At 45.6% G+C, this 27,923-nt stretch overlaps 2 protein-coding genes across 16 annotated transcripts in view; one reads left to right on the top strand and one right to left on the bottom strand.

Moving 5' to 3' along the window:
• The window catches only part of ATXN1L (ataxin 1 like), a 40,476-nt gene extending 13,403 nt beyond the window's left edge, over positions 1–27,073 (top strand). The window contains exons 3-4 of the transcript XR_002478882.2: positions 24,532–24,820; positions 26,660–27,073. The gene's annotated coding sequence lies outside the window, so the exon portion shown is untranslated. The remainder of the gene's footprint in view (positions 1–24,531; positions 24,821–26,659) is intronic.
• ZNF821 (zinc finger protein 821) lies at positions 448–25,361 on the bottom strand. 15 transcript variants are annotated; one of them, XM_064383261.1, is made up of 10 exons: positions 25,312–25,361; positions 23,577–24,688; positions 21,778–23,300; positions 18,055–18,145; positions 10,023–10,212; positions 9,260–9,385; positions 5,952–6,097; positions 4,867–4,971; positions 2,205–2,371; positions 448–1,411 (listed from the first exon to the last, which is right to left on the bottom strand). In XM_064383261.1, exons 6-10 carry the CDS (start codon positions 9,339–9,341, stop codon positions 757–759), a joined length of 1,155 nt encoding a protein of 384 aa, XP_064239331.1. In that variant the 5' UTR covers positions 9,342–9,385; positions 10,023–10,212; positions 18,055–18,145; positions 21,778–23,300; positions 23,577–24,688; positions 25,312–25,361; the 3' UTR covers positions 448–756. The 15 variants fall into 15 exon arrangements, with proteins under 15 accessions (XP_064239331.1, XP_064239330.1, XP_064239323.1 ...); XM_064383260.1 differs by lacking the exon at positions 10,023–10,212; XM_064383253.1 differs by lacking the exons at positions 10,023–10,212; positions 18,055–18,145 and having other exon boundaries at positions 21,778–21,894; positions 22,934–23,300.
• Positions 27,074–27,923: the final 850 nt, after the last annotated feature.

Here is a 27,923-nt window from a genome sequence, read left to right as displayed (position 1 = left end):
ATATTGTAGTTATTTTTCTCTGAGCCTATTCCTAGATGCAGCTGACTACTGTCTGAGATAGAATTGTAAATGTTCGACAAACAATATTGCTGGGAAAAGTTGCACACCTAGTTGAAGGTATTGCATAGTCTTTAGGAAACACCAGTTACGAGGCGAGGCTTCTACTTCTAAGTTTAGAAAAGGTAAGCTAGGTTTAAATAGCCCTTGGGACCGTAGGTATCTTCGTTATGGTTGTGGGAATAATCATCACAGTCAACACTGGTTCTTTCTTCTGTGTCGTGCTTATTCCATGGCAACTTGTAAAGGCTCAAATAAGGGCCTCTGCTTGGACAGCCTAAGCTGAGGAGCACCTTCCCTAAGAAAAGGGCAAGCCACCAGAAGCCACTGTCCGAAAACTTCCATCCAATGTCATTTGCTAGAATGACATTGAGAGAAAAGCAGGAAAGGGTCAGTAAAGATAAAATTAATTTATTTGACCTCACAACTTCATGGGCCACACAGGGGCCCCACAGTCCTAGAAGCAGGCCTGTGGCAGTGGGCTGGGGAGTCCAGTTCTCTGGAGTGCCTGCTCCCTTGTCCAGAGCTGCCTTGAGCCAGGTCCCTCCTGACCCCATCATCATCCTGCTCCCACATGCAGGGGCTGCACGGGTCCACCTGCAACAAACCCGGGCCTGCCTCTGGCAACAAGGACAGGGCCTTGTGCGTGTGGGTGGGTGGGTAGGTAGGTGGGTAGGATGGCAGGCAGGAAGGTGCGGTTCAGTGCAGAGAGCTGCTGTTCTGCTCTTCAAAGGCCATCTTGCCCAGAAGCTGGCTGTCCAACTCCACCCCACTTACAGGTAGCTGGAAGAAGTTCATTTCAGCTGCTAAGGCTGCCATGGCAGAAGGGTCCTGGCCGAACTGAGCTCGCAACATCATGTCCATTTTCTCCAGCCTCCTCTTGAGCCGCTTGGCCTCTCGCTCTCGGATAAGCCGGGCCTGCCGCTTTTCTGGTGTTTCGTTGGCCCGCTTCAGCCTCATGGCCTCCCGATCCCGCTGCAGCCGGCGTGCCCGCTGCTCATCTGTCTCCTGCATGCGCTGCAAGCGCTTGGCTTCACGGTCCCTCATGCGCCTCACCTCCCGCTCCTCGGGGGTCTCATTGTCCCGCCGGCTCTTCTTGGCCGTGCGCTCTCGTTCCAGCCGCTGCAGCCTTACTTCCAAAGGCTCATTCTGTCGACGAAGGGCCCACTTGCGTACACTGGGAGTCTGGGCTTCCAGTAGTTTACGGTAGGCAGCACAGTTGTTGCACACAAGCAGAATTCCAGCAGGATACACTGGAGGACTAAAGGCAATGTCCTTGCCCTCAGCACTGGAGGGGCCCTCACTGTGGGCTGTGGGTAGGGATTCCATATTGAGTACTTCAGGAAGTTTCTCACTGTAAAGCAAACATTTTGGATGGTTAGGGTTTCCTTCTAGCAAGGGTCAGGACTCCAGCCCTGCCTTATTCTTTTCCTATGATGCCAGGGGCTCCATGCTCACCAAAAGGGGTCACTTTGAATGTTTGACAGATCTCTTCTACTGCTCCATCCCTTCTCTTCAAGCAAGGGTGTCTATCAAGTCTTAAAGCCCACCTGGAGTTAATGACTGAGCCACCTGCCACAGCAGTGCACCAGAAATCAGACATACCCTTGGCGTTTTCACTCAAGCCAGAATAATGGTTTTGGTAAGAACTTTGCAGGGGCAATCCTGCTGTGGGAATGGAGGCTCCTGGAGGTGGAGACCTCCTTCAGGCAAGGTGCAGACCACCAACTCACCTCCTTCCCTTGCACTGCCTGCATGCAAAGGCAGACTGCGCTGTATACTAGACAAACGGGACAAGGATACAACGTTCCAGTCTTCCTAGGACACAGTAGAGACTGCGTCCTCACGCCAGGGCCTCTGGACCCTACAACTTCTTTCTCCATGCTTTATCATGAGTGTTCTTGGACTTGGCCTGCATCTCTTTCTAGTTGAAGATATTCTGACAGGAAAAGAAATGGGAATTCATTTTCCTTTGGGGCTATGTAATGGAATAGGCGTATTTCCTAGCCTTCTTACTTGTACTTCCAGGTAGTCATGCATCAGTTGCCTTTGCATTACCTATCTCTAGCCTTCGCTTTAACCTCAGAAAGCAGAACTCATACCCAGTAGTTTACTCCCAGCACAATAGGGATAGTTGCCCAGCTGACCTGTTAAAAGTGGCATGGCTGGTGAACCGGGCTCCACACACAGCACAGTTAGATCGCTGGTCCTCCGAGTGGATTAAGAGGTGGCGACCCAATGACCCTGGGGAGCTAAGTGCCCGGCCACAGACAGGACACATGTAGCTCTTGGCGCTCACCACTGCTGCAGTGTGCTGTAAAACAGAGCCTTGATCTGTCAGTCTGGCGCTACCTCCAGGACAATTTGTACCCACTTAGAAACAACTTTCTGGCAGGGCACGGTGGCTCACACCTGTAATCCCAGCACTTTGGGAGGCCGAGGTGAGTGGATCATGAAGTGAGGAGTTCGAGACCAGTCTGACTAACATGGTGAAACGCTGTCCCTACTAAAGATATAAAAATTAGCCAGGTATGGTGGTGCACGCCTGTAATCCCAGCTACTCAGGAGGCTGAGGCAGGAGAATCACTTGAACCTAGAAGGTGGAGGTTGCAGTGAGCCGAGATTGTGTCATTGTACTCCATCCTGGGTGACAGAGTGAGAATCCATCTCAAAAAAAAAAAAAAACTTTCTGGGAAATGTTTCCTTTCATTAGTCTCAGAGTAAGGAATTTACAAGTATTCTGTTTAGCCCCTAGAAAAGTTAGTCTCTTGTATTAGCGGCTGTAGCCATTTAGACCACTGCTTAGATTTCATTAGCTTGAGTTCTGCCTACATTCTGGAACATGAGACTGGCTTAAGAAACAGTGGGGCACCAGAGCCCTCTTCAGAGCCTGAGAAGAATTCATGTCTCGGATAATTTCTCTCTGTCTCCTTGGCTCACACTGTGCAGGTACAAATACATGTTAAGGAAACAATGAAGGCCAAATCTAGAAGCTGGCATGGAATACTGGTATGCAACAGGTATTTATATCTTGCTTTCTCAATCTTTTCAAGATAGTCTTCTGAAGTAACACTTGTCCTCATGAACCAACTATCTTTTATGGTACAGCCCAGGCTGCCATGTGTGCCAATGACTTGTCAACACCAGCCAGGAGGCACAAGTGCCCTGTGATTGGATCATGGTAAAAAGAACACAGAAGTCTGGTATTCGGATCCCGTGGTTTACACTAATTTTCACTAGTATTTCAGAAACATTTGTGTTAATTTTTTGTTTTTTTTTGTTTTTAGACAGAGTCTCATTTTGTCACCCTGGCTGGAGTGCAGTGGCACAATCTCAGCTCACTGCAGCCTCTGCCTCCTGGGTTCAAGTCATTGTCCTGCCTCAGCCTCCCAAGTAGCTGGGATTATAGGTACGCGCCACCACACTCGGCTAATTTTTTTGTATTTTAGTAGAGACAGGGTTTCACCATGTTGGCCAGGATGGTCTCAAATTCCTGACCTCAAGTGATCCTCCCACCTTGGCCTCCCAAAGTGCTGGGATTACAGATGTGAGCCACTGTGCCCACCCATGTTAACTAATTTTTTTTTTCTTTAACACAAAGCCCTCATTATTAGTAGACATTAGTTTCTATTTCACTATTTAAAATATGCATTAAATAATTTAGAAAAAGTCACTTAATTTTCACAGTGTGTCTGCCTGGAAACCCAGACATGTTTATCCAACATATCTCATTTATTTTCTAAAATGTTGGAAGCTTGGAGCAGAATCTTTTTTTTTTTCTTTTTGAAACAGTCTCACTCTCGTCACCCTGGCTGAAATGTGATCACTCCAACCTCGACCTCTTGGGCTCAAGCTAGCCTCCCACTTCAGTCTTCCAAGTAACTGGTACCACAGGCACACACCACCATGCCCAACTAATTTTTTAAAAAAATTTTTGTAGAGCTGGGGTCTTGCTATGTTGCCCAGGCTGGTCTTAAACTCCTGGGCTTAAGCAATCCTCCCACCTCAGCCTCTCAGCTGGGATTCTGGGTGTGAGCCACCATGCTTGGCTTTGGGTCAAATCTTTTTTTTTTTTTTTTGAGACAGAGTCTAACTCTGTTGCCCAGAGTGCAATGGCATGATCCTGACTCACAGCAACCTCCGCCTACTGGGTTCAAGCAATTCTCCTGCCTCAGCCTCCCCAGTAGCTGGGACTATAGGTGCATGCCACCACACCTGGCTAATTTTTGTATTTTTGGTAGAGATGGGATTTCACCATGTTGGCCAGGCTGGTCTTGAACTTCTGACTTCAAGTGATCCACCCGCCTCAGCCTCCCAAAGTGCTGGGATTACAGGTGTGAGCCACTGCACCCAGCCTCTTTAAGCCAAATCTTAATGGAAGCCCGGCGCGGTGGCTCACGCCTGTAATCCCAGCACTTTGGGAGGTGGAGGCGGGTGGATCACGAGGTTAAGAGATCGAGACCATCCTGGTCAACATGGTGAAACCCCGTCTCTACTCAAAATACAGACAATTAGCTGGGCATGGTGGCGCGTGCCTGTAATCCCAGCTGCTCAGGAGGCTGAGGCAGGAGAATTGCCTGAACCCAGGAGGCGGAGGTTGCAGTGAGCCGAGATCGTGCCATTGCACTCCAGCCTGGGTAACAAGAGCGAAACTCCATCTCAAAGGAAAAAAAAAAAAAAAATCTTAATGGAAGCAACAACCCAAGACTCCTTCAGGAGTCAGAGAGAGAAAAAGGCCAAAGCAAGATCTGGGCTACAAACAAGCTGCCCACACTCATGTTTCAGAGCACACAGCTCCCCGATCCATACCTGGTACACATGAGCAATCAGCTGCTCCCGGCTCCTGCAGTCTAGCTGGCATAGGGGACACTGGCAGAGTTCAAGCAAGGGGTCAGAATTCAAATTCTCTGTGACCTGTGATTCAACAAACAGGCAACTCATTAGGACTCTTCACTCGTTTCTTCCCTGCCCCAGCTTTTTAAACAGGGTACCCTGTTAAAAGGAACCCAGGCTGATGGCACATGTTATTCTTAGCTTCCCATTGTGGGCTGAAGAAAAAGTAATAGTTGAAAGGGAAGTATGGCTTTCAGCCATGAGGACACAGGATTGCTTCAGAGAGCCGATCTATTTTTTTTCCCTGAAGATAAACTCTGCAGAGACAGGGGTAGCATTTTTCCTGTCATGTTCCTTGCAGGAATCCTCAGGAACAAAGTTAGTGAGAAGGTAGCACTCCAGGTGACACCTTGACTTAGATTTGCAAGCACGTTCAAGAGTCCACCTTGGGAAGTCAGCTTTCCACTTCACTAAAATGGCTCTTCTGTCTGGAAAGACATGGGGAGCTGTAGGAAAGAGAGCTGTGCACGGGCGCAGTGATGCATCGATAGAAAAGCATAGCTGAAGGCCGGGCGTGGTGGCTCACGCCTGTAATCCCAGCACTTTGGGAGGCCGAGGCGGGTGGATCACGAGGTCAAGAGATCGAGACCATCCTGGTCAACATGGTGAAACCCCGTCTCTACTAAAAATACAAAAAATTAGCTGGGCATGGTGGTGCGTGCCTGTAATCCCAGCTACTCAGGAGGCTGAGGCAGGAGAATTGCCTGAACCCAGGAGGCGGAGGTTGCGGTGAACCGAGATCGCGCCATTGCACTCCAGCCTGAGTAGCAAGAGCGAAACTCTGTCTCAAAAAAAAAAAAAAAAAAAAAGAAAAGCATAGCTGAATGTGGCAAGAACTGAGAATCTGAGGTGTGGGTTCTGGTGCCACGAATGAAGAGGCCTCCTGTGCAGGCCAAGAAACCCTCAGAGGCAAGACTGTGCCACAGGGGTGAGCAGCATCAGAACAGGCAGAAGGGTAGGGCATTGCTGGATGTCTGGACCCAGGGGCCATTGTCACTTGCCTCGTGCTCTACCACTTCGTTCCCACCAACAGGCTGTTCTGTATTTTCTAACTCTTTCTCCACTTTGACCACCCCTCCATCTTCCTCTGATGTGTGGGAAGAGACTTCATCTTGTGTGGTCTCCTCTTCATCACCCTCACTGTCACCTGGAACACACAAACTGGTCACTTGTTCTGATTTTTTGCATGAATACATCCTGAGCTGCTCTCCACCCTGGAGTTGGCAGTTATATAGAAAACATTTTCAGATCTTCCATTATATAGTTTATATAGTTTAGTTGGGTACATATTATGTCAAGTGGAAATCAGCTATAGCTGTCATTTATTATGCCATATACACGTAAAGGGAAGAAGTGAGGCAAAACTGCATCGGAAATGGTTACTGTGCCCTCTGCATGATCATAAAAATAATCTTTCTGACTCACAGTTTTCAAGTATCTCACACTTCAAATCACACCTCCCCGAGTACCTTGCACTGAGCTCATTCCCGCAGCATACCACCTCTGACTTAGCGGCACTTCCCACTGATTTCACCCTGAGCCCCCTGCACAACTCCTCTGTGGTGTCACTATTCTATTCTCCTCTGAACCCCACTAATCTCCTTTCCCAGCAAACCGCAAGGCACACTTACAGGAACATCAGCAAGTTTTTCTTCCTTCTTACCAGCAAAGGAAACAGTAGTAAATAAGTTTGAAATGATGTCACTTTATAGGGAAAGGGTTGTTCATTACAGTGGAAAAATTAGCACAGCAACCAACCTCAGGCACTTTGCAGTGGTATCCAACTCTCTCTTTTCTTAATCTACATTGGAACATGGCATTCTAAGCTAAATAAGTCTACTGTTTCTGTCGATTCTTTGGATTATCTGATGGGTAACTGAATGTATTAAGTGGAAGGAACAGGCCATTCTTTAGGATGAAACGTACTTTCTTGTGACTAAAGTATAAATTGAGTTTGTTTTAGTTTGGGGGGTAGGATGTAGCTATGGGGAGGCCTTCCTGTGGCTGGGGAATCTGCAAGGTTTATGTGAGCTGATTTTTCTTCTCTATTCCTTATAAAATAGAAAATGAAAAAGGATCAGAAAAACAAATAATAAGGGTAGTTCTTTCTGAAAGGGAAAAAAGTGCTAGTACCTTGAAGATCTCAAGAGGTAGCCAAGCCTAGGGAAGCTGTGACGCTCCAGCCCTCTCCCAACCCCTGGACCCTGGACTTCTGGGCCTGATGTGAGCAAGCGAGAAATACAGGGCTGAGTCTCACCAGGCTGTCCGCATGAGACTCACATTTCCTAGCTAACAGTGCTGCTTGCCTTCTCTACTACTCCTTGCATAATATCTAAATCCACCAGTATGTGAGCAACAGCCATTATATTTACTTCTTCCTGGGTAAAACTGGGTACATTCCCTTTCTTCATGAGAAGGTCTAAGCAAATCTGCTAGTAGTTACATGTGTCCTTATTAGGTACTCCAGGCGACAGTTGGACTGGATTTGGGGTCTGGAAAGAGCTATGGTTTATGTGTCTTATTCCCCAGCCCAAAGTTCCTTTCATTTGAATCCATCTGAATAATGAAGGATTGGCACAGATTAGATCATACCATGTTTTCTCACCAGTTTATTTGAAATATTTGCAAATTTAATATAAACTGATGTATCAAACATATATTTGTAATTTTGCAATAATCCAAATATATGTTGCTACTAGAAAAATTTTAAAAAAAGGCCGGGCGCAGTGGCTCATGCCTGTAATCCCAACACTTTGGGATGCCAAGGCGGGCAGATCACGAGGTCAGGAGATCAAGACTATCTTGGCCAACATGGTGAAACCCCATCTCTACTAAAATATAAAAACTTAGCTGGGCATTGTGGTGCACACCTGTAGTCCCAGCTACTTGAGAAGCTGAGGCAGATGAATCGCTTGAACCCAGGAGGCAGAGGTTGCAGTGAGCCAAGATTGTGCCACTGCACTCCAGCCTGGCAATAGAGCAAGACTCTGTCTCAAAAAATAAAAATTAAAAATAAAAAAAAAATACATGTGCTGTCTAGAGGGATAGTACATCTTTTCCCGAATGGAAACCTATTAGACTTTTGCAGATATTGTAATTCCAACCTTTTACTGAAGAAAGTAGTGGCCTCCATAGGTTTTCCAGACATGTTTGGGTTCATTTTTCAGTGCCTGAGGAATTAATTGCTAAATTATTATTTGTTGTTGATATTGCTTTATTATTAGCTTGGGTGGAAACATGTTCCTAGAAGGTTGCAGAGTCCTCTCTCCCTGTTTTCACCCAACCCAGCCTCAAATATGGTGAAAAATTGGAAAAGTGATTCTGAATTCATCCTAATAATAACTGGTATCAAGTGGATGAGGTGGCGAGAGTGCTGAAATCTTCCTAGGAATACATGTCTCAAGACGTGTTTGTTCAGGCAGGTCACAGGACAGACAATCCATGAGGCTCAACTTGTAACAGCCGCTGTCTTAACCACAGGGATCTTCTTAGAGAATTGGTATGGGAAGACCCTGACGTTAGCATTTTATACACTGCATAATCTCATTACTAAGCAAATCTTCTTGTGTAACATTAACACTGGGCCTTCAAGCAAGATTTCATTGATGCCACCCTTATATTTTATTGATTGCAAATACATAGATCCTAGGAGACAGGAATTTTTTTTCATTTGACCTAGCCCAGGGACTGCCTGAGCAGTATTTATTCCTGTATCTTTGTTTGTTATGGCACTGTGCCAAGTACTGTAGTCCATAAGTTAAAATATACATATATATATATATATATATATATATATATATATATATATATACACACACATAGGCCGGGTGTGGTGGTTTACGCCTGTAATCCCAACACTTTGGAAGGCCGAGGCGGGTGAATCACTTGAGGTCTGGAGTTCGAGACCAGCCTGACCAACATGGAGAAACCCCGTCTCTACTAAAAATACAAAATTAGCCAGGCGTGGTGGCGCATGCCTGCAATCCCAGCTACTCGGGAGGCTGAGGCAGGAGAATCGCTTGAACCCGGGAGGTGGAGGTTGAGGTAAGCCGAGATCATGCCATTGCACTCCAGCCTGGGCAACAAGAGCAAAACTCCATCTCAAATAAAATTACATATATATAACCTGTCCTCTTTTTCTGGATAAACATGCCTATACACCTTAGACCACCTTTAGGGACGCTGAAGATCCACATATCTCCTTTTTCATGTCTTTCTCCCAACCCCCATGCACAATCCCCAGAGCACACACACTCTGATAATTCTTCTCCCATTGCCCTGAGTCATTACCAGAAGGTGCAGAACTCACTGCTACTGGAGTCCTGATCTCTTAGTTGTTGGATAGCTTGTCGCTGACTGCCAAGGTCTCCAGGAAAATCAGTTTTCATCATCGCCTGGCGGGCTTGTTCTTCTAGCCCAGCAAATACTTGATCCCCTGGTGGTCACAAGGAAAAATAGTCAGGCCACCAGCTGGGCAGCACATCCCCAGGCAAGCTGGTTGGAAGGTCAGACCATTCAAAGGTAGGAGACAGGTAGGTACCCTGTGGCGGGGTCACTCATCTCCAACACAGCTTGCTGCCTCCAAGTTTCTGGGTGCAGCTGCTCTTCCTGGGTAGTAAGCCAGATGCTAGAAAGCATCACTTTCTCCTCTTAAATCTTCCTAGTCTTGACTCCTTTCAAAAGGTGACCAACTACTACCTCACAGATTTCACTGCAGACTCTCAAATCCATTTACAGCCTTCCATCAGGATTGGGAAGACGGGCAAGAAGGGGTAAAGTGATGGGATGAAGACAGGGCAACAAATCTGGGCCCTGTCTTAATGTACTAACATTATGTACCATAATGTACTAACATGGTCTTGACTCAGTGTCTATCTCTGACTATAAATAAGTACTTCAAATCATCCTTCTAAATAGCAATCTCTCTCATCCCATCTTTTATCCACTCTCCTTCCAAAACATGCTCTGGAAGTTCTTGCTTGACTTTCTTTCTAATGTTTATCATAATTAGCCATGAGAAAATTAACAACTGATTGAATAACAGACTAGAAGAAGAATAGATACGAACTCACTTCTGCAGAAGAACAAACTTCCTGAAACACACTGCTGATTTACAACAAATAATATTCATGTAGTCTTCTTGGTCCATTTTTTTTTAATGCAGTATCCCAAAGCCCTGGACCGATCCTTGATTTTGCATTTACTTCTCACGAACACTGCTTGGGATCCACGTGGCTACTGAAGAGTTAATGTTTAAGTGCCCTTTTATTTCCAGGAGACCGGGCATAAGGAGAAAAGAGAGTTGGGTTTCTTGAGGTTTCTATTATCTCAGTCAGAGTAGAAACTACAGTCCCCATTCACCAGCCAGCAAGAGAGAATAATAAAAAGCCCCAGTGAAATGTCTGACAATAGCCAGGCCCTTTCTTACTAAACAGAGAAAGGAAAGTACACAGGCTCGGTTTCTGAGCCAGGATACAGTGATGTGGGAGGAACCAAATGGTTAGCTGATCTGCACTCCTAGACCTTGGGCAGTGAAAGACTTGATGTGGAGTAGGCTTCATGTGATCCCTTTAGTCATTCTTTCAGCAAATATTTATTGAGCATCTATTATATGCCAACTACCAAACACTAATAATAGTTTGACACTTGCAAGTTCCAGGTTCTAAGTTAAGTGTTTTATAGTTATCACCTTATCTTAATTATCTGCAAAACTCTATGTGGTAGGTATTACTACCTATACTTTACTTAGGAGAAAACTAAGGTTAATGGTGGAACCAATATCTGTCTAACTCTAATGCCCTTTTTCTTTTTGAGACAGGGTCTCAGTCTCCCTCCCAGGCTAGAGTGCAGTGGTGTGATCATGGCTTACTCCAGTCTCAACCTCGCAGGCTCAAGCAATCCTCCCACCTCAGCTTCCAGAGTAGCTGGGACTATAGGCGTGTACAATCATGCCTGGCTAATATTTTTCTTTTCTGTATAGACAGGGTCTCACTGTGTTGCCCAGGCTGGTCTGCAACTCCTGCTCTCAAGGGATCCCCCTACCTCAACCTCCTAAAGTGTTGGAATTACAGGCATGAGCCACTGCTCCCAGCTTAATGTCTATATTCCTTAACCGCCTTCTAGTAGAGATGTAATTAGAAGGTTAGAAGCTTCTTCAGATGGTTTTGCTGAAAACAAACACTTATCTCTGTGTGAATATGGCTCTGATCCTAGTGTTAGTGTTTCCTTCATACCATGAGAAACTGATACATACAACTCAAACAGCAAAATTATGTTATCAGGGCTAGTGTATGACCAAAGGAAAAATGATGGTTCTGATACCACATCATGAGTTATCATGCCTGAATTACAGTAACTAACATTATGGCTATTATGACTCATACTGTGACTGGGAATAGAGGTGGTTCATGTTAAAGTGTATTCCCAGCTACATATCCCTAAAGGAAAGGAAAAATAAGCTGTGTTAAGTCCATCTTCACAATATCCAAGATGACACATTGGATATAAATTAATGGGTACAGAAAGCAAAAAAAAAAAAAAATGAATTCAGTGTTAGAGTGTTTCCTCATCCCTTTTGCAGAAGTGAAATACTTAATTTCTCTGTGTTGGTTACACTGCAACAACAAGACCAGGGCCAACTGGTACTTTTTTTTTTTTTTTAAGAGACAGACTTTCACGCTGGAGTGCAGTGGCTTGATCTCTGCTCACTGCAGCTTCCGCCTCCTGGGTTCAAGCGATTTTCCTGCCTCAGCCTCCCGAGTAGCTGGGATTACAAGCACCTGCCCACGCCCAGCTAATTTTTTTTAGTAGAGATGAGGTTTCACCAAGTTGGCCTGGCTGGTCTTGAACTCCTGACCTCAGGTGATTCGCCCACCTCAGCCTCCCAAAGTGCTGGGATTACAAGCGTGAGCTACTGTTTCCGGCTGAGGGTCTACTATTCGTTACTGAATTATTTGGGATAGGTGCATGTTTTCAGACCTAGGAGCCATGGGCAGACATAGCACTAAGGAATAAGTTATGTACTAGCATATAATTTACAAGGGGCAGACCATTCTCATCAGTGACACTTCTGGTCTTCAAAGAAACTTAGCCAGAAACCAGCTAGGTTTAGAACATACTAAGAATAAACATTATATCTTCTTTCTTGGATTCACCAATGGATTAATAAAGACATCTAGAATAAACATTATATCTTCTTTCTTGGATTCACCAATGGATTAATAAAGACATCTAAAAGGATATGTCCCTTTCCAGATGAGTCAGTGATTCAGTTTTGTCTCCAACATGAGCTCAAGATTTATTTTTTTCTATTGATGTTGTCTGAATATTTAGGCTTTCAAGGAACAGAGAGAAATCTGTTCAATACAACTTGCCTATCTAGGACTCCTAGGCAATCTCACCTGGTGTAACCTGGATAAGTTAATTCTGTCATTCCTTTTTGGCAGTTTAGAAAGGAAAGCTGTGCTTATATTTTAGTCTATTCTTAACTTGGGAAAAAGGGTAAGGTGAACTTTATTCCTCAGGACTATTCCTATTTTAAGCATCACCATAAAGCAAAATATATAAAAACCATAAAAAAGAAGCTATTTTGCTTGGTGCAGTGGCTCACGCCTGTAATCCCAGCACTTTGGGAGGCCGAGGTGGGCGGATCACCTGAGGTCAGCAGTTCAAGACCAGCCTGACCAACATGGTGAAACCCTGTCTCTACTAAAAATACAAAAATTAGCTGGGCATGTTGGTGCATGCCTGTAATCCCAGCTACTGAGGAGGTTGAGGCAGGAGAAGTGCCTGAACCCAGGAGGCAGAGGCTGCAGTGAGTGAAGTTCACGCCACTGCACTCCAGCCTGGGCGACAGAGCAAGACTCTGCCTCAAAAAAAAAAAAAAGCTATTTTAGCAGACCTCCTAAGATATGTGAATGATCTTCCAGTAGTTACTATTTACCTAATCTTCAAATCAAATTGTCCAGAATCATCCTTTCATAAGGTAGTGAGACTTGCTAAAAGCAGGTCACATTAACTGCAGTATATTGTGATCCATGGAGATACTAGTGATTAAGAAGTGTTACAGAACTGCCTATTTTTATAATGTTAGAATTATTCCATTCTGTCTTGAGATCTTTGGAGTCGGTTTTAAAAAAATCCTCTGGTCCCTAAATATTAATGTAGGGCAACCATCTTATTTAATATGGGTATTTGTCTATTAATAGCTGAGAATCAGCTACACTCCATAATAAAAACCAAGATACTTTCTCTCCTTTTTTTTTTTTTTTTTTGGATACAAAATCAAGAAAATACTGTTTGTCTGTGATTTGGTTAAGGTTTTTCAGACCAGATAAGAACAAGGCCATGCAAGCAAGTTTGAAGAACAGATGAGAAGACTGAGATGAAAATTATTAGAAAGACAAAGATTTTACAATTCTCTCTCGGGTCCTTGGTGCAGTGAAACAAATGTAATTTCAAGCTGACTACAATTAAGTAAAGCAGCTGAAACATTCTTTTTTTTTTTTTTTTGAGACGGAGTTTCGCTCGTTACCCAGGCTGGAGTGCAATGGCGTGATCTTGGCTCACCGCAACCTCCGCCTCCTGGGTTCAGGCAATTCTCCTGCCTCAGCCTCTGGATTGGGATTACAGGCACGCGCCACTATGCCCAGCTAATTTTTTGTATTTTTAGTAGAGATGGGGTTTCACCATGTTGACCAGGATGGTCTCGATCTCTTGACCTCATGATCCACCCACCTCGGCCTCCCAAAGTGCTGGGATTACAGGCTTGAGCCACCGCGCCCGGCCAAAACATTCTTTAAGAGAGCAAATGTCCAGTTCAGGAAAAATGAGCTAGTATTAGGAGTGAGGCGCTTAGGATTCCATTTCTAGCTGACAGTCTTTGTAACCCAAGGTGCTGGAAACACAGCCATTTACTTCACAACGACGCTAACAGAATGAATAAAAACAAAGTAAGTTGTGCTTTTTAAAAGAGAAAGGACTTCAAAGGCTTTTATTTCTCCTCTTTGTAAAGCTTTTAGTTGAAGCTGAAAGTTTCTTTCTTTTTTTTTTTTTTTTTGAGATAGAGTTTCGCTCTTGTGGCCCAGGCTAGAGTGCAGTGGCGCGATCTTGGTTCACCATAACCTCTGCCTCCCAGGTTCAAGCAATTCTCCTGCCTCAGCCTCCCGAGTAGCTGGGATTACAGGCATGTGTCACCACACCTGGCTAATTTTGTATTTTTAGTAGAGATGGAGTTTCTCCATATTGGTCAGGCTGGTCTCAAACTCCTGACCTCAGGTGATCCACCCACCTTGGCGTCCCAAAGTGCTGGGATTACAGGCGTGAGCCACCACGCCCAGCTAAAGTTGTAAGTTTTAAGTCACGTGTGTATTTTGCAATCTGAAAGCAAAAGTCTCTAAAGTAAAAGAATTCCGCCGGGCGCGGTGGCTCATGCCTGTAATCCCAGCACTTTGGGAGGCTGAGGCGGGTGGATCGCGAGGTCAAGAGATCGAGACCATCCTGGTCAACATGGTGAAACCCCGTCTCTACTAAAAAATACAAAAAAAAAATTAGCTGGGCACGGTGGCGCATGCCTGTAATCCCAGCTACTCAGGAGGCTGAGGCAGGAGAATTGCCTGAACCCGGGAGGCGGAGGTTGCGGTGAGCCGAGATCGCGCCATTGCACTCCAGCCTGGGTAACAAGAGCGAAACTCCGTCTCAAAAAAAAAAAAAAAAAGAATTCCTTTTCTTAGTGGTTTGGTTAGTTCAAACACACTAAATGAAAGTGTGCAAGGGACTGTATTTTCAACCTCTCTACAAGTATTGACAGAAATGTGTACTCAGGGCTAGGCAAGGTAGCTCATGCCTGTAATCTCAGCACTTTGGGAGGCTGAGGTGGGTGATCACTTGAGGTCAGGAGTTTGAGACCACCCTGGCCAACATGGTGAAACCCCATCTCTACTAAAAATACAAAAATTAGCCAGGCATGGTGGTGAGTGCAAGTAATCCCTGCTACTTGGGAGGCTGAGGCAGAAGAATTGCTTGAACCTGGGAGGTATAGGTTGCAGTGAGCTGAGATCGTGCCACTGCACTCCAGCCTGGGTGACTGAGCAAGACTTCGTCTCAAAAAAAAAAAAAGTGTACTCAGAAGGGGTGAAATGGGGAAGGAGGTAGGGAGAATGTCTAAAACGGATTTCAGCCCATCAGCAGTTTCTCAGTAACTAATCACAATTTTGGGTTTTTATTCCAAAAGCTCTGTATCAAGCCTATTAATGAAGTGAAGTGGGCAAAATACAAGAGTCTGTCCAGATTATTTCTGAGGAAAGGATCATGCCAGTGATTTAGACATATAAACAGTCCTGATGAAAACCCAGCAACTGCCAAAACGGCTGCCCACTGGCTTCTAATATGGATCCATCAAACGTTGCTGGGTTACAGCAGTGAGTTTTTTTTTAAATATATATTTTTTTGCGACAGGGTTTTACTTTGTTACCTTGGCTGGAGAGAGCAGTGGTGTATTTATAGCTTACTGCAGCCTTGGACTTCCAGACTCAAACAATCCTCCCACCTCAGCCTCCTAAAGTATTGGGATTACAGGCATGAGCACTGTGCCTGGCTAATTTTTAGATTTTTTTTGTAGAAATCAGATCCCACTATGTTGCCCAGGTTGGTCTCAAATTCCTGGCCTCGAGCAATTGTCCTGTTTCAGACTCCCAAAGTGCTGGGATTACAGGTGTGAGCCACCACGCCCAGCTGGAATTTTTAATATATCCCTTTAAGTGGCCTATTAGTTTCATGCCACACAATCTTCTTCCCAGAAGGCATATCTAATAAAGCTGAGCCATTACTCTGCTCAAGTGTCAACTGGCTTTGATAGTTAAGCAAAACTTAATGCAGACTTTCCTGCCTCCGAGACCTTGAGTCCATTTCATTTACTTTATTTTATTTATTTTTTGAGACCAAGTCTCATGCTGTCACCCAGGCTGGAGTCCAGTGACGTGATCTCAGCTCACTGCAACCTCTGCCTCCTGGGTTCAATCCTCCTGCCTCAGCCTCCCAAGTAGCTGGGATTACAGACATGTGCCACCATGACTAGCTATTTTTTTTTATTTTAGTAGAGATGGGGTTTTGCCATGTTGGCCAGGCTGGTCTTGAATTCCTGACCTCAAGTGATCTCCCCACCTCAGCCTCCCAAAGTGCTGGGATTACAGGTATGAGCCACCACGCTAGGCCCCATTTCATTTACTTTAATAGACAAGGAGCATTCAATTCAATACATTTAGTTGGTTCAATTTCACTGCAAGGTGATGGGAGACTCACATGGTCAGAAAATGAAATTACTTATTTCTACTGGCCACTATTGTCATGGGTGATGAAAAGATGACCTTTCGAAAAGGGTAGGGTCAGCTTTAGTCCCCAAATAACAAATAAATAAATAAAAAGAAGGTCCTCTGAAACTAGCAAATCTCAGTGTCTTTTCTTCTTTAGTCAAGCTTAGTGTATCACCTGAGAAGGCTTTGTGGCTCCCTGACCAAATGCGTCACTGAAAACAGCTCTTTCCTGGGGGTCTGTTCTTTAGTTGTAGCTGAACATCTGTGCTCACAGCCCCACAGTAAAGGCCCTTATAATGGCCACCTCTGAAGAGCCTGCAAAGTCCCATCTAGTCCACCTCAAAACAACGTCCTTTGGCTTGACTCTGGTAACTGCATTTCTGCAACTGTGGATGTGTGATATTCTCCTTACTTCCATGCCTTGTTTGTTCATCTGTTTTTCTTCATTTTTTTTTTTAGATGGAGTTTCACTCTGTTGCCCAGGCTGGAGTGCAGTGGTGAGATCTTGGCTCACTGCAACCTCCGCTTCCCAGGCTCAAGTGATTCTCCTGCCTCAGCCTCTCGAGTAGCTGGAATTACAGGTTTGTGCCACCACACCCAGCTAATTTTTGTATTTTTAGTAGAGATAGGGTTTCACCATGTTGGCCAGGGTGGTCTCAAACCCCTGACCTCAGGTGATCTGCCCACCTGGGCCTTCCAAAGTGCTGGGATTACAGGTATGAGCTATTGCACCTGGCATCCATCTGTTTATCAACTCCACTACCAGCTCATCTTGGCTTTGACTATGGGGCAGGGAGATGGAGCTGATAAATACATGCTACGTGGGCATAGCCATCGGCCACATAAGCCTGAAGTGACTCCCCTGACCTTACTACAATCATGCCATCACCCCACCAGCTACTTTCCTCAAACCTAACCAGGCTCTTGGACAGGTGGCTTTTGTAGGTGAATACCCAACTCCTATAACTGCCTTGTTTGTGAACCTATCATCTCTACTAAGAGTACCTTTCCTGCCCTGCCTTCTTGGGGTCACACTTGTGTCTTTTATCAACCAGAGAGGAGAAACAATTCTAAACCCCTGTGTTAGATGGCCTGTGCTAAAATACTTCATTTTTTTCTTTCTCTTTTTCTTTTCTTAGAGACAGGATTTCACTCCAATACCCAGGCTGGAGTGCAGTGGTGTGATCTCAGCTCACTGAAGCCTTGACCTTTTGAGTTCAAGCGATCCTCCCACCTCCATCTCCCAAGTAGTTGGCACTACAGGTGTGCACCACCACAGAGTTTTGCCTTGTTGCCTAGGCTGCACTCGAACTCCTAGGCTCAAGCTATCCTGCACTGGCTTCCCAAAGTGTTAGGATTATAGGCATGAGCCACTGCGCTCCGCCAAAGATACTTCATTTTATCTTTCTTGACAATCCTCACATGCAAGCCCACTACATTTTGCTGTTTTAGCAACAATTTCTTTTCTTTTTTTTTTGAGACAGAGTCTCACTCTGTCACCCAGGCCGGAGTGCAGTGGTACAAATTTGGTTCACTGCAACCTCTGCCTCCCAGGTTCAAGCTATTCTTCTGCCTCAGCCTCCCGAGTAGCTGGGACTACAGATGAGTGCCACCACGCCCAGCTAATTTTTGTATTTTTAGTAGAGATGGGGTTTCACCATGTTGGCCAGGATGGTCTTGATCTCTTGACCTCGTGTTCAGCCCACCTCAGCCTCCCAAAGTGCTGGGATTACAGGCGTGAGACACAGCACCCGGCCTTTAGCAGCAATTTCTAAATCCTCCCTTAACCACTCACCTGTACATTAAGTAGCCTTGCACGTCCCCCTGTTCCAGAATACACTCCTAGAAGCATCCAACTGGTTCCGTTTTATACAACTTTTCCAGGACTTAAATAGAAGAAAGAATTGTATATGGAGGTTTGCTATCATAATCTCAATAATGTATAAAATGTCAAAACTCTCTTAATTCCTCACTATGCTGTCTTCTACTCTTGATTATCCTTTTTTTTTTTTTAAACTGGAGTCTCACTCTGTTGCCCAGGCTGGAGTACAATGGCAAGATCTCGGCTCACTGCAACCTCTGCCTTTCAGGTTCAAACAATTCTTCTCTACCTCAGCTTCCTGAGTAGCTGGGATGATAGGCGCATGCCACCATGCCGGGCTAATTTTTGTATTTTTATAGATTCAGGGTTTCACTATAAGTGCTGGGATTACAGGCGTGAGCCACTGCACCTGGCCAATCTTCTACTCTTGAAATAAACCAGTAAGATTCAGAGAAAGTGCATTCCTGGGATACAGTTTTTTGTTTGTTTGTTTGAGACCGGGTCTCACTCTGTCACCCAGGCTGGAGTGCAGTGGCATAATCTTGGCTCACTGCAGACTTGACCCTCCAGGCTCCAGCCATCCTCCCACCTCAGCCTACTGAGCAGCTGGCACTACATGTGTATGCCACCATACATAATTTTTTAGTATTTTTTTGTAGAAATGGGGTTTCACCATGTTGCCCAGGCTGGTCTTGAACCCTTGGGCTAATGATATCCTTCTGCCTTGGCCTCCCAAAGTACTGGGATTACAGGGGTGAGCCACCACGCCCAGCCTATATGTTTTTAATAAATTTTAGTTCTCTTGTCAACTACTTGGCTAATCTATCCTATCCAATGTAGGGTTTTGGCCAGCTGCAGTGGATCATGCCTATAATCCCAGCACTTTGGGAGGCTGAAGTGGGTAGACTGCTTGAGCTCAGGAGTTCAAGACAATCCTGGGCAACATGGTGAAACTCCATCTCTACAAAAAATACAAATATTTAGCTGGGCGTGGTGGCATGCATCTGTAGTCCCAACTAATCAGGAGGCTGAGGTGGGAGGATCACTTGAGCCTGGGAGATAGAGATTGTAGTCAGCTGAGATCATGCCACTTCACTCTAGCCTGGGCAACAGAGCAACACCCCATCTCAAAAAAAAAGAAATTATGTGTATACACACACACACACACACACACACACACACACCCCTAGGTTTTTTTTTTGTTTTTTCATCTCTGAATTCTCTTCAAATGTTGCTGCACTTTACTCAATCAGTCCATAATAATAGGGAACTATTTGTCTTTTTTTTTTTTTTTTTTATGGAATCTCACTCTTTTTGCTCAGGTTGGAGTACAGTGCCACGATCTAAACTCACTGCAACCTCCACCTCCTGGGTTCAAGCAATTATCCTGCCTCAGCCTCCCGAGTAGAGTAGCTGGGATTACAGGTGCCTGCCACCATGCCCAGCTAATTTTTTGTGTGTTTTTAGTAGAGATAGGTTTTTGCCATGTTGGCCAGGCTGGTCTCGAACTCCTGACCTCAGATGATCTAGCCCACCTTGGCCTCCCAAAGTGCTGGGATTATAGGCATGAACCACTGTGCCCAGCCACTATTTATTTGACTTTTTAATGAACATTTGGGTAGGAATGCTTACCTTCCCAGATCATAGGAAAATGGTTAATTTTTTCAAATCTGCATAGATATTAATGTCAATTTAAGAAGGCACTTTTTGAACACCCTCCATGAGTAGTGCTAGAAGTAGAGAGGATATATAAGGAAATGCATATGGCATATATTCTCTGCCTTCTAGAAGTTTACCATGCAATTACTGAAATAAAATATGTGTTGGGCATGGTGGCTCATGCCTATAATCCCAGCATTTTGGAAGACAGAGGTGGTGGATCACCTGAGGTCAGGAGTTCAAGACCAGCCTGGCCAACATGGTGAAACCCTGTCTCTACTAAAAATACAAAAAAAAAGAAAGGCCGAGCACAGTGGCTCACACCTGTAACCCCAGCACTTTGGGAGGCCGAGGTAGGCGAATCACAAGGTCAGAAATCGAGTTCATCCTGGCTAACAGAGTGAAACCCTGTCTCTACTAAAAAAGAAATAGCAAATATTAGCCGGGCATTGTGGCACACACCTGTAGTCCCAGCTACCCAGAAGGCTGACACAAGAGAATCACTTGAACCTGAGAGGTGGAGGCTGCAGTGAGCCAAGATGGCACCACTGCACTCTAGCCTGGGAGACAGAGTGAGACTTCGTCTCAAAAAAAAAAAAAAGTAGCCCGGCATGGTAGCTCACACCTTAATCCCAGCTACTCAGGAGGCTGCGGCAGGAGAATCACTTGAACCAGGGAGGCGGAGGTTGCGGTGAGCCAAGATTGCATTGCTCCACTGCAGCCTCGGTGACAGAGCAAGACTCTGTCTCAAAAAAAAAAAAGAAAAATATGCATATAAAACTGCTGAAAACAATACAAGGTAACAGCGTATACCTGGTCTTCTGGTTTCTAGCCTCTCCCTCTTGTGATCCATCCCACGAATTGCTTCATAGTACCAAAATGCTGCATTCTAAATGTCACTCCCCTCTCCCTGCTTAAAAACCTTCAGTAGTGGCCAGGCGTGGTGGCTCATGCCTGTAATTCCAACACTTTGGGAGGCTGAGGTGGGCGGATCACCTGAGGTCGGGAGTTCAAGACCAGCCTGATCAACATGGAGAAATCCTGTCTCTGCTAAAAAAATACAAAATTAGCCGGGCATGGTGGTGCATGCCTGTAATCCCAGCTACTTGGGAGGTTGAGGCAGGAGAATCACTTGAACCCGGTAGGCAGAGGTTGTGGTGAGCTGAGATTATGTCATTGCACTCCAGCCTGGGCAACAAGAGCAAAACTCTGTCTCAAAAAGAAAAAAAAAAAACCCACAAAAACCTTCAGTAGTTCCCTACAGACTATAGAATGAACTTTGAACTTGGCCTGGCAATCAGGCTTCCACAATGTAGAGTGAAACATCTCTAACTTCACATCTTATAACTTGTGAACAAATGAAACTTCTCCTTTATATCAAGTCTCCTCATCCTCTGAACATGTTTGTATTCCCGCCTCTATCTTTGCTCATGTTAGTTTCCCTACCTGATTTTCCCTCTCCCTGCCTCTTTTTATTTATTTATTTATTTTTTTCAAATCCACATTCTACCCTCTAAGGCCCAGCTCAAGCGCATTAAGCATTCCCCTTGCTACTTCAGTCCACAGAGCTCTCTTAACTTCCTTCCTCCTAACTTCTCTGGTACTTACAATCTGCAGCATCTGTTTGGCACTTAGCATATACTATCATTCATATTTATATATCTAAGGCTATATTACAGTCTTATAGATCTTATATTGTTTTACAGCCCTAACATCTAGCACATGGATCTGCACAGGGTAGGTATCTTATAAATGTTTGTTAATGTGATATTAAAGATAAATCAAGTGTACATACCCCTAAGATCAGTTTTTAACACCTCCCCCAGCAACCAGACACACTTTAAATCCATCATATCCAACATCCTTTCACCCTTTTTCTTTTTTCCCTTTTTTTTTTCTGCTCAGCAAACTGTTTTAAATTTAACCTTTTCTTCTTCATAAATCAGTGTAAGCTAAGCCTCTCCCATAAATTCAGGTTACTCTTCCATCCTACCCCTCAGCATTCCCAGGTTCCAGAAGACAAAGCCCAATACTCACAGTGAACTTTATTTGGATTTGTCTGTTTCCGACGGGACATGTTTCCCTGATCCAAGAGCTCTGGTCTTGCCCAGTTTCACGACTGGATATATTACTACCTCCTTGCAAGATGCTAACCTACAATAAGAAAGGTTATTGTTAGCACGTCATTTTCCCCCAGCAGTTATATAAAATTTAAAGATAAAATGTCTTTAAAAAACAGCTCCTAAGCATACAAAACTCACCAATTATAAACAATTGAACTAATGAAAGAAAGAAATGAATAAATCTCTAGCCTAATGTCAAGGTCCCAGAAAGTTTAAGAGGGGACTTCTTCAGAGGATTTAGAGAATTATACTCTAAATCCATCTTTGGAATCCAGAATACTGTTAAGTGATCACGATAGAGGTCACAGGATAAAAGAGGAAGCAAAACTCAGGCAACCAGGGTTAGAAGTATTGAGGGCTCAAGGAGATAACCCTCATGAATTGCAAAAGGAAGCAAAAGGAAGCCAAAGAGGGTGGCAGCTCGCATGTCACATGCCCAGTGGAAGTCAAGCCCTGCAATCTACACCAGTGGATTTTTTGTGACATTATCTTGCTTACAGGTAGCAAAGGCATCACATCCCTGTGAGACAGAAAATGTCTCAAATAGCCATCTGTAAATGAGAACAGCATAGGAAATAAAGCCTCTATCTGGTGATAGAGGCTCAATGCCATGCACTGTGGATGACATGGCACTAAGCAAATCAAACTTCTAATGTTGAAAATGGACTCTGACCAGAAGGAACAGATGCCATCCACATTGATGAGTACTAATACAATACCCGAGTATGGAATACCATCTGGCCCTCCTCACATGTTCCAGAGTGGTAGTCAAAGTTAATAATTTTCAAGACTCTTCTCAATCAAGCCACTGTGTAGCAAAGAGATCACTGGGAGGAACAAAGAGAAAAGCTCCCCAAACGAAAAATGCTGCCAAGACATGCATCTGCTCCCCACCTCAAAGAGAAGGGGATACATAGGTAAGCCTGGAGTTTCCTGATTAACTACAGAAAGAGTGTCCCAGCCTTAAGCATTATTAGAGAGTCTGAGATGGATTAGTATTGATAGCTGTGACATTTTCTTAGAAAGAGTGAATACACACACATAGAATAAAAAGGGATTGGATTTCCTACCAAAGACAGGAATATGGATCTGGTCACTCTGTAAGTTTTCTTTCAGTTCCTTCCTGCCTTCTTGAGTTACACTCACACTGAATAAGCAAATATAAAATTATAGTTTATTGCCTTAAGAGGAATTATGGGAGACTACTGCTAGCTATATTTTGTACTCCTATTAATGAAGACTCACCTCCTGTTATGCCAACTAACTCCTCTATGTAGCTAGAAGGACCTCAAACCTATAATCAGATCCTGCCTCCCCTTACCAAAAGAAGAAAGAAACCGCAAATGGCAAAGACAGGCCTCCACAGGAAGTGGCAAAGGAAGCAGCTTTCAGGCAGTCTTCTAGCATATCTGCATATCAAACAGTTCTTTTTCAGACCTTTAATTAAAAACAAAACAAAACAAAACTCTAAACGTATATAATAAAAATCGATTTTAACTAGAAGGCAATATACTAAGTACTGATTAATGCAGGCTCTATTAATATTTTTAAAAATATGGTCAGGTGCAGTGGCTCATGCCTGTAAGCCCAGCACTTTGGGAGGCCAAGGCAGGCGGATCACTTGAGGCCACGAGTTTGGGACCAGCTGGCCAATATGGTGAAACCCCATCTCTACTAAAAGTACAAAAATTACTTTGGCGTGGTGGCACACACCTGTAAATCTCAGCTACTTGGGAAGCTGAGGCACGAGAATCGCTTGAACCTGGGGAGCGGATGTTGCAGTGAGCTGAGATTGAGCCATTACACTCCAGCCTGGGTGATAAAGCGAGACTCCATCTCAAAAAATACATAAATAAAAACAAAAAATAAAATATACTCCTTTAATGTGATAATATATTGAGACTAAAAATATGTATACTTCTCTATTATAGAAGAAAACACCAGAATCTTGACTTAATTTTTATATTTTCTCCCTTCAAGATCAGAAATTGAAACTGTAAGATAAAGATAAAGTCTCTTCTGAAGGAAAGCCAGATAATTTGAATCAGGCAACACTTCAATACTAAAGCTGCAAGTCAGAAGACAGAGATCAGTATCTGCATATTTAAATCAGCAGTGGCCGCTGCATTTCATAATCCTCCTAGTGGTCAAATGGGGAACTGACCAGATGGTACCCAACGGGACTTCACACCTGAGTGATCAAGAGAAAAATAAGCAATTACCGTCCTCTCCCACACAACAAAACGAAAATAATAACACAAACACCCACAAAAACAGACCTGTAGGGTCAAGGGCTGTTGGAAATAAATAAGTAAATACGTAAATGGCGCTGAAAGGACATTCTTGGCCACAAAGCAAGATCTCGGAGGCCAGATAACTGTTTTATAGGCATTAAAGCTAATAAAACCCAGAGACACACAGCCCTAAAGGTCACTCATTCCGTTTTACTTTAGCATTGCCTCAATTTCCAAGCCCAAATCTGAAACCAAACCAAAAATGTAAATAGATAGCTGCCTGAACATGGGCTGGGAAGATGGGTAAACGGTGAGATTCAGGTCTAAAGGGATTCTATTGTAAAAAGAAGGCAGTACTGTCCGCCTTTAGAGCGAGGGTGAGTCCTTGGGAAGGTGCAACGTCTCCCCTGAACACTGTCTCTGCTCTCCCACAGGTGTTAGGTTGCAGCTTCTAGTGCACACCACAGACTTTTAGCAAGAAAAAAACGGACGAAATCCCAGCTTGAAGAAAAGAGAGAGCGTTCCCACCTCCAGCTCTGGTGCAGTTCCCACGGAGCAAAGCAAACTCTCCTGAATCCAAGTGATCTGTATCTGCCAAAAAGGAGAGGACAAGAAAGCTGGTCACCTAGCCGCTTGGTTGTTCACCTGTCCCCTGGAGTTGGGTCTGGGGCGTGTGTCTAATCAGCCGAGATGGTCCCTCTTCTCCTTCAAGCACGAGCCCAGGTAAATTCCCAGGAATTACCAGACAAGAGCCGGAGGTCTTCCAAGGCGGCTCAGACAAACCCTTAGGCAACACAATCTTCTCTGAAATCTAAATTTAGAAGCTTTTCTGCGAGACCCAGACGCTGGGACCGATACCCCCCAGTCTGCACGCCCACGCCCACGCCCATCCTCCCCTCCCCCAGCTCCACCCAAGGCTGTCAGACGCCGGGGCCGTCCCCGCCAGAGCCCGAGGAGGCGGGGTGCCCGCGGCCCGCGCAAACGCCCCCCGGCCCCGCGCCCGAGAGCGCCAAGGGGCAGCAGGAGGAGCGGCCGGGGAGGGATCGGGGGTGGGCGCGGGGAGGGTGAGCCCGGGCTGCCCCCAGGCCAGAGCTGGCCCCCGGTCCTCTCCCCAGCGCAGACAGACAAAAGGACAGACAGCCGGCGGCCGCGAGGGGGCGAGGAGCCCGTATCCCTAGCCCGGCCACGGAGGGAGGGCTCGGGGGTCTTTTTACCCGGCGCCTCGGCGCAGCGCTGCGCTCCGAGTCCCTGGGCCCCGCCTCCGGACAGACGGACCGCCGGACAATGGGCCCGGGACCACAGCTCAGGCCAGCCGGACCAGGGCACTCCGGGACTGGGCCCGGCCGGCGGAAGGGGCTCCGGGCCGAGCCGATGGCGGGGAGCCGAGGGACGGCGCTGCAGACGGACAAAGCCAACCGCAGACAGACAGACAGAGGGGAAAAAGATGGCGACGCGGGCGGCGGGAGCGCGCGGCTCGCGCACCCGCAGCCAGTGGAGCGCGTGCACGAGCCTCTCTCTCCCCCTCCCCCAAGCCAGCCCGGTCCCCCTCCCCGCGGCCCGGCGCGCGCCCGGCTCTGTGGGCGGGGCCTGAGGAGACGGGCTCCGGGGAGCGCCCAATACCGGGCGCTCGAGAGGGGATCCGGGCGCTCAAGAGGGCATCGCTCGCGTCCCAGGGCTCCGGGACCCCCCCGGCCTCGCCCGCTCCTAGGTCTTTCTCTGGCTGTCTCAACCGCTCAGCTCCCTAAACCTTCCTGGACGTGTAAACGCCACACCACCCAGCCCAGATCCTGGTTTCTTACCCCACTATAGAGTTCAGCCACAAAACCCACATCCCTTAACCACAGCTCTGCCTCAGGCTCCCCATCTCCTTAGCCCGACCTTAGCCCAGATCCCCACCACCTTCACAAACCCTCTTCGCCTCATTCCACTACGCGTCGCGGTGGCTTCGGCTTCAGAGGCTTTGAATGTGACCACTGGTCTTGGTGGGAGGAGCCAAGTTTAGCTGTCAGAACCACAGAGCAGGGAAATCTTGAGATTTCTTTTGAGCATTTAATTTTCTGACATGATTTTCAACTGATAAAATAACATTCGCTGCCAACCCAGAAGCAGGGAAACTTGTGGCACTGTTGCCACGTGAGGCATCTTTGGGGGCAATCGAGAGTCGTTGGACTTTTTTTTTTTTTTTCCCAGACAGGGTTTCGCTGTCACCCAGGCTGGAGTGCAATGGCGAGATCTCGGCTCACTGCAACTTCCGCCTCTCGGGTTCAAGCGATTCTCCTACCTCAGCCTCATGAGTAGCTGGGATTACAGGCGTGCGCCACCATGCCCAGCTAATTTTTGTATTTTTAGTAGAGATGGGATTTCACCATTTTGGCCAGACTGGTCCCGAACTCCTGACCTCAGGTGATCCGCCCGCCTCAGCCTCTCAAAGTGTTCGGATTACAGGCGTGAGCCACTGTGCCCGGCCTGGTTGGACGCACTTCTAGTCAAACACCTCCTCCTGTCCTCGTCCTTCTGTCTCCTAGTTCCCGTTGCCTTCTTTTCTTCCTCTCTGTCTTCTAGAATGCCTAAGCCTGCCCTGACATGCTTACCTGGAGAAGTATGGAATGCAGAGGAAAAGATGAGATCTGGTATTAGAAGATCCCGCTTTGAGCCCCAGTTCTGCCACCAACCAGCCTGTTGACTTTGGGCAAGTCACTTCCCTGTTCTGAGCCTCTGCTTCCTAAGATGTCAAATGGATAATGATGCAATAATTTCTAGCCTCTACTCTCAGTGGATTGTTGTGACAGTTAAGTAAAACAAATGGCTAAAATTATCATGCAATTGTTTCTTGTGATTACTGGCCCCACAGACGATGCTGACATTTGCTGATGAAGTGACAAGTCCTGGTATTTGCGTAGGACATTCTTGCAAATTGTCTCTCCCCCAAATATTTTGTGAGATGATCTCATTGTCTGCATCTTGTGTTCAACTTAATAGAATGGCTACATTGAGGGATCTTGGTCCTTCACAATTCTGTGATAAATAGCTCATTCATAATTCACTCACTCATTTGTTTATTGTGATTGGGATACTTAAATAGTAATTAACATTGTTTCACTTCAGTCAAGGAAACATTTTAATTTTATTTAAAAACTTAGTTTCTTTCGGCCGGGTGTGGTGGCTCACGCCTGTAATCCAAGCACTTTGAAGGCCAAGGCGGGTGGATCACCTGAGGTTGGGAGTTCAAGACCAGGCTGACCAACATGGTGAAACCCCGTCTTTAAAAAAATAAAATAAGGCCGGGCGCAGTGGCTCACGCCTATAATCCCAGCACTTTGGGAGGCCAAGGCAGGTGGATCACGAGGTCAAGAGATCGAGACCATACTGGTTAACAAGGTTAAACCCCGTCTCTACTAAAAATACAAAAAAATTAGCTGGGCGTGGTGGCGCACGCCTGTAGTCCCAGCTACTTGGGAGGCTGAGGCAGGAGAATTGCTTGAACCCAGGAGGTGGAGGTTGTGGTGAGCCGAGATCACGCCATTGCACTCCAGCCTGGGTAATAAGAGCGAAACTCCGTCTCAAAAAAAAAGAAAAATAAATAAATAAAATAAAATATTATTTAAAAAACAAGAAAAAAAAAAAACTTAGTTTCTAAGTAGACAGACAATGGAATATCATCCAACCAGCAAGTTTTTATAGTATTTTGTATAGGAATGAATGCAGCTAGAATACACACTTTTATATTTAACAGTAATTGCTGATCAGTTTAGACTGAGGGATACAAGTATGGCTTTATTATGTCACTTTAAAGTCCACTTAGTTGACATTTTCAACAGAAAACTAG

This window comes from Aotus nancymaae, unplaced genomic scaffold, assembly GCF_030222135.1.
Source record: "Aotus nancymaae isolate 86718 unplaced genomic scaffold, 86718_ANA_hifiasm-v0.15.2.pri h1tg000030l, whole genome shotgun sequence".
In the NCBI taxonomy this organism is placed as follows: Eukaryota; Metazoa; Chordata; class Mammalia; order Primates; family Aotidae; genus Aotus; species Aotus nancymaae.
Note: the sequence above shows the minus strand (reverse complement) of the source record. Positions and strands in the feature narration are given on the sequence as shown.

Bases quoted from the DNA above. Each gene is read 5' to 3' on its own strand.
- ZNF821 (XM_064383253.1), bottom strand. From the start codon at position 21,817: ATGTCCCGTCGGAAACAGACAAATCCAAATAAAGTTCACT. The intron at 4,972-5,951 runs GCAAGTGACAAT...GTTGAATCACAG, and splicing joins ACGAAGTGGTAGAGCACGAG to GTCACAGAGAATTTGAATTC. The intron at 2,372-4,866 runs GTATGGATCGGG...TCTGTTTTACAG, and splicing joins TGATTGCTCATGTGTACCAG to CACACTGCAGCAGTGGTGAG.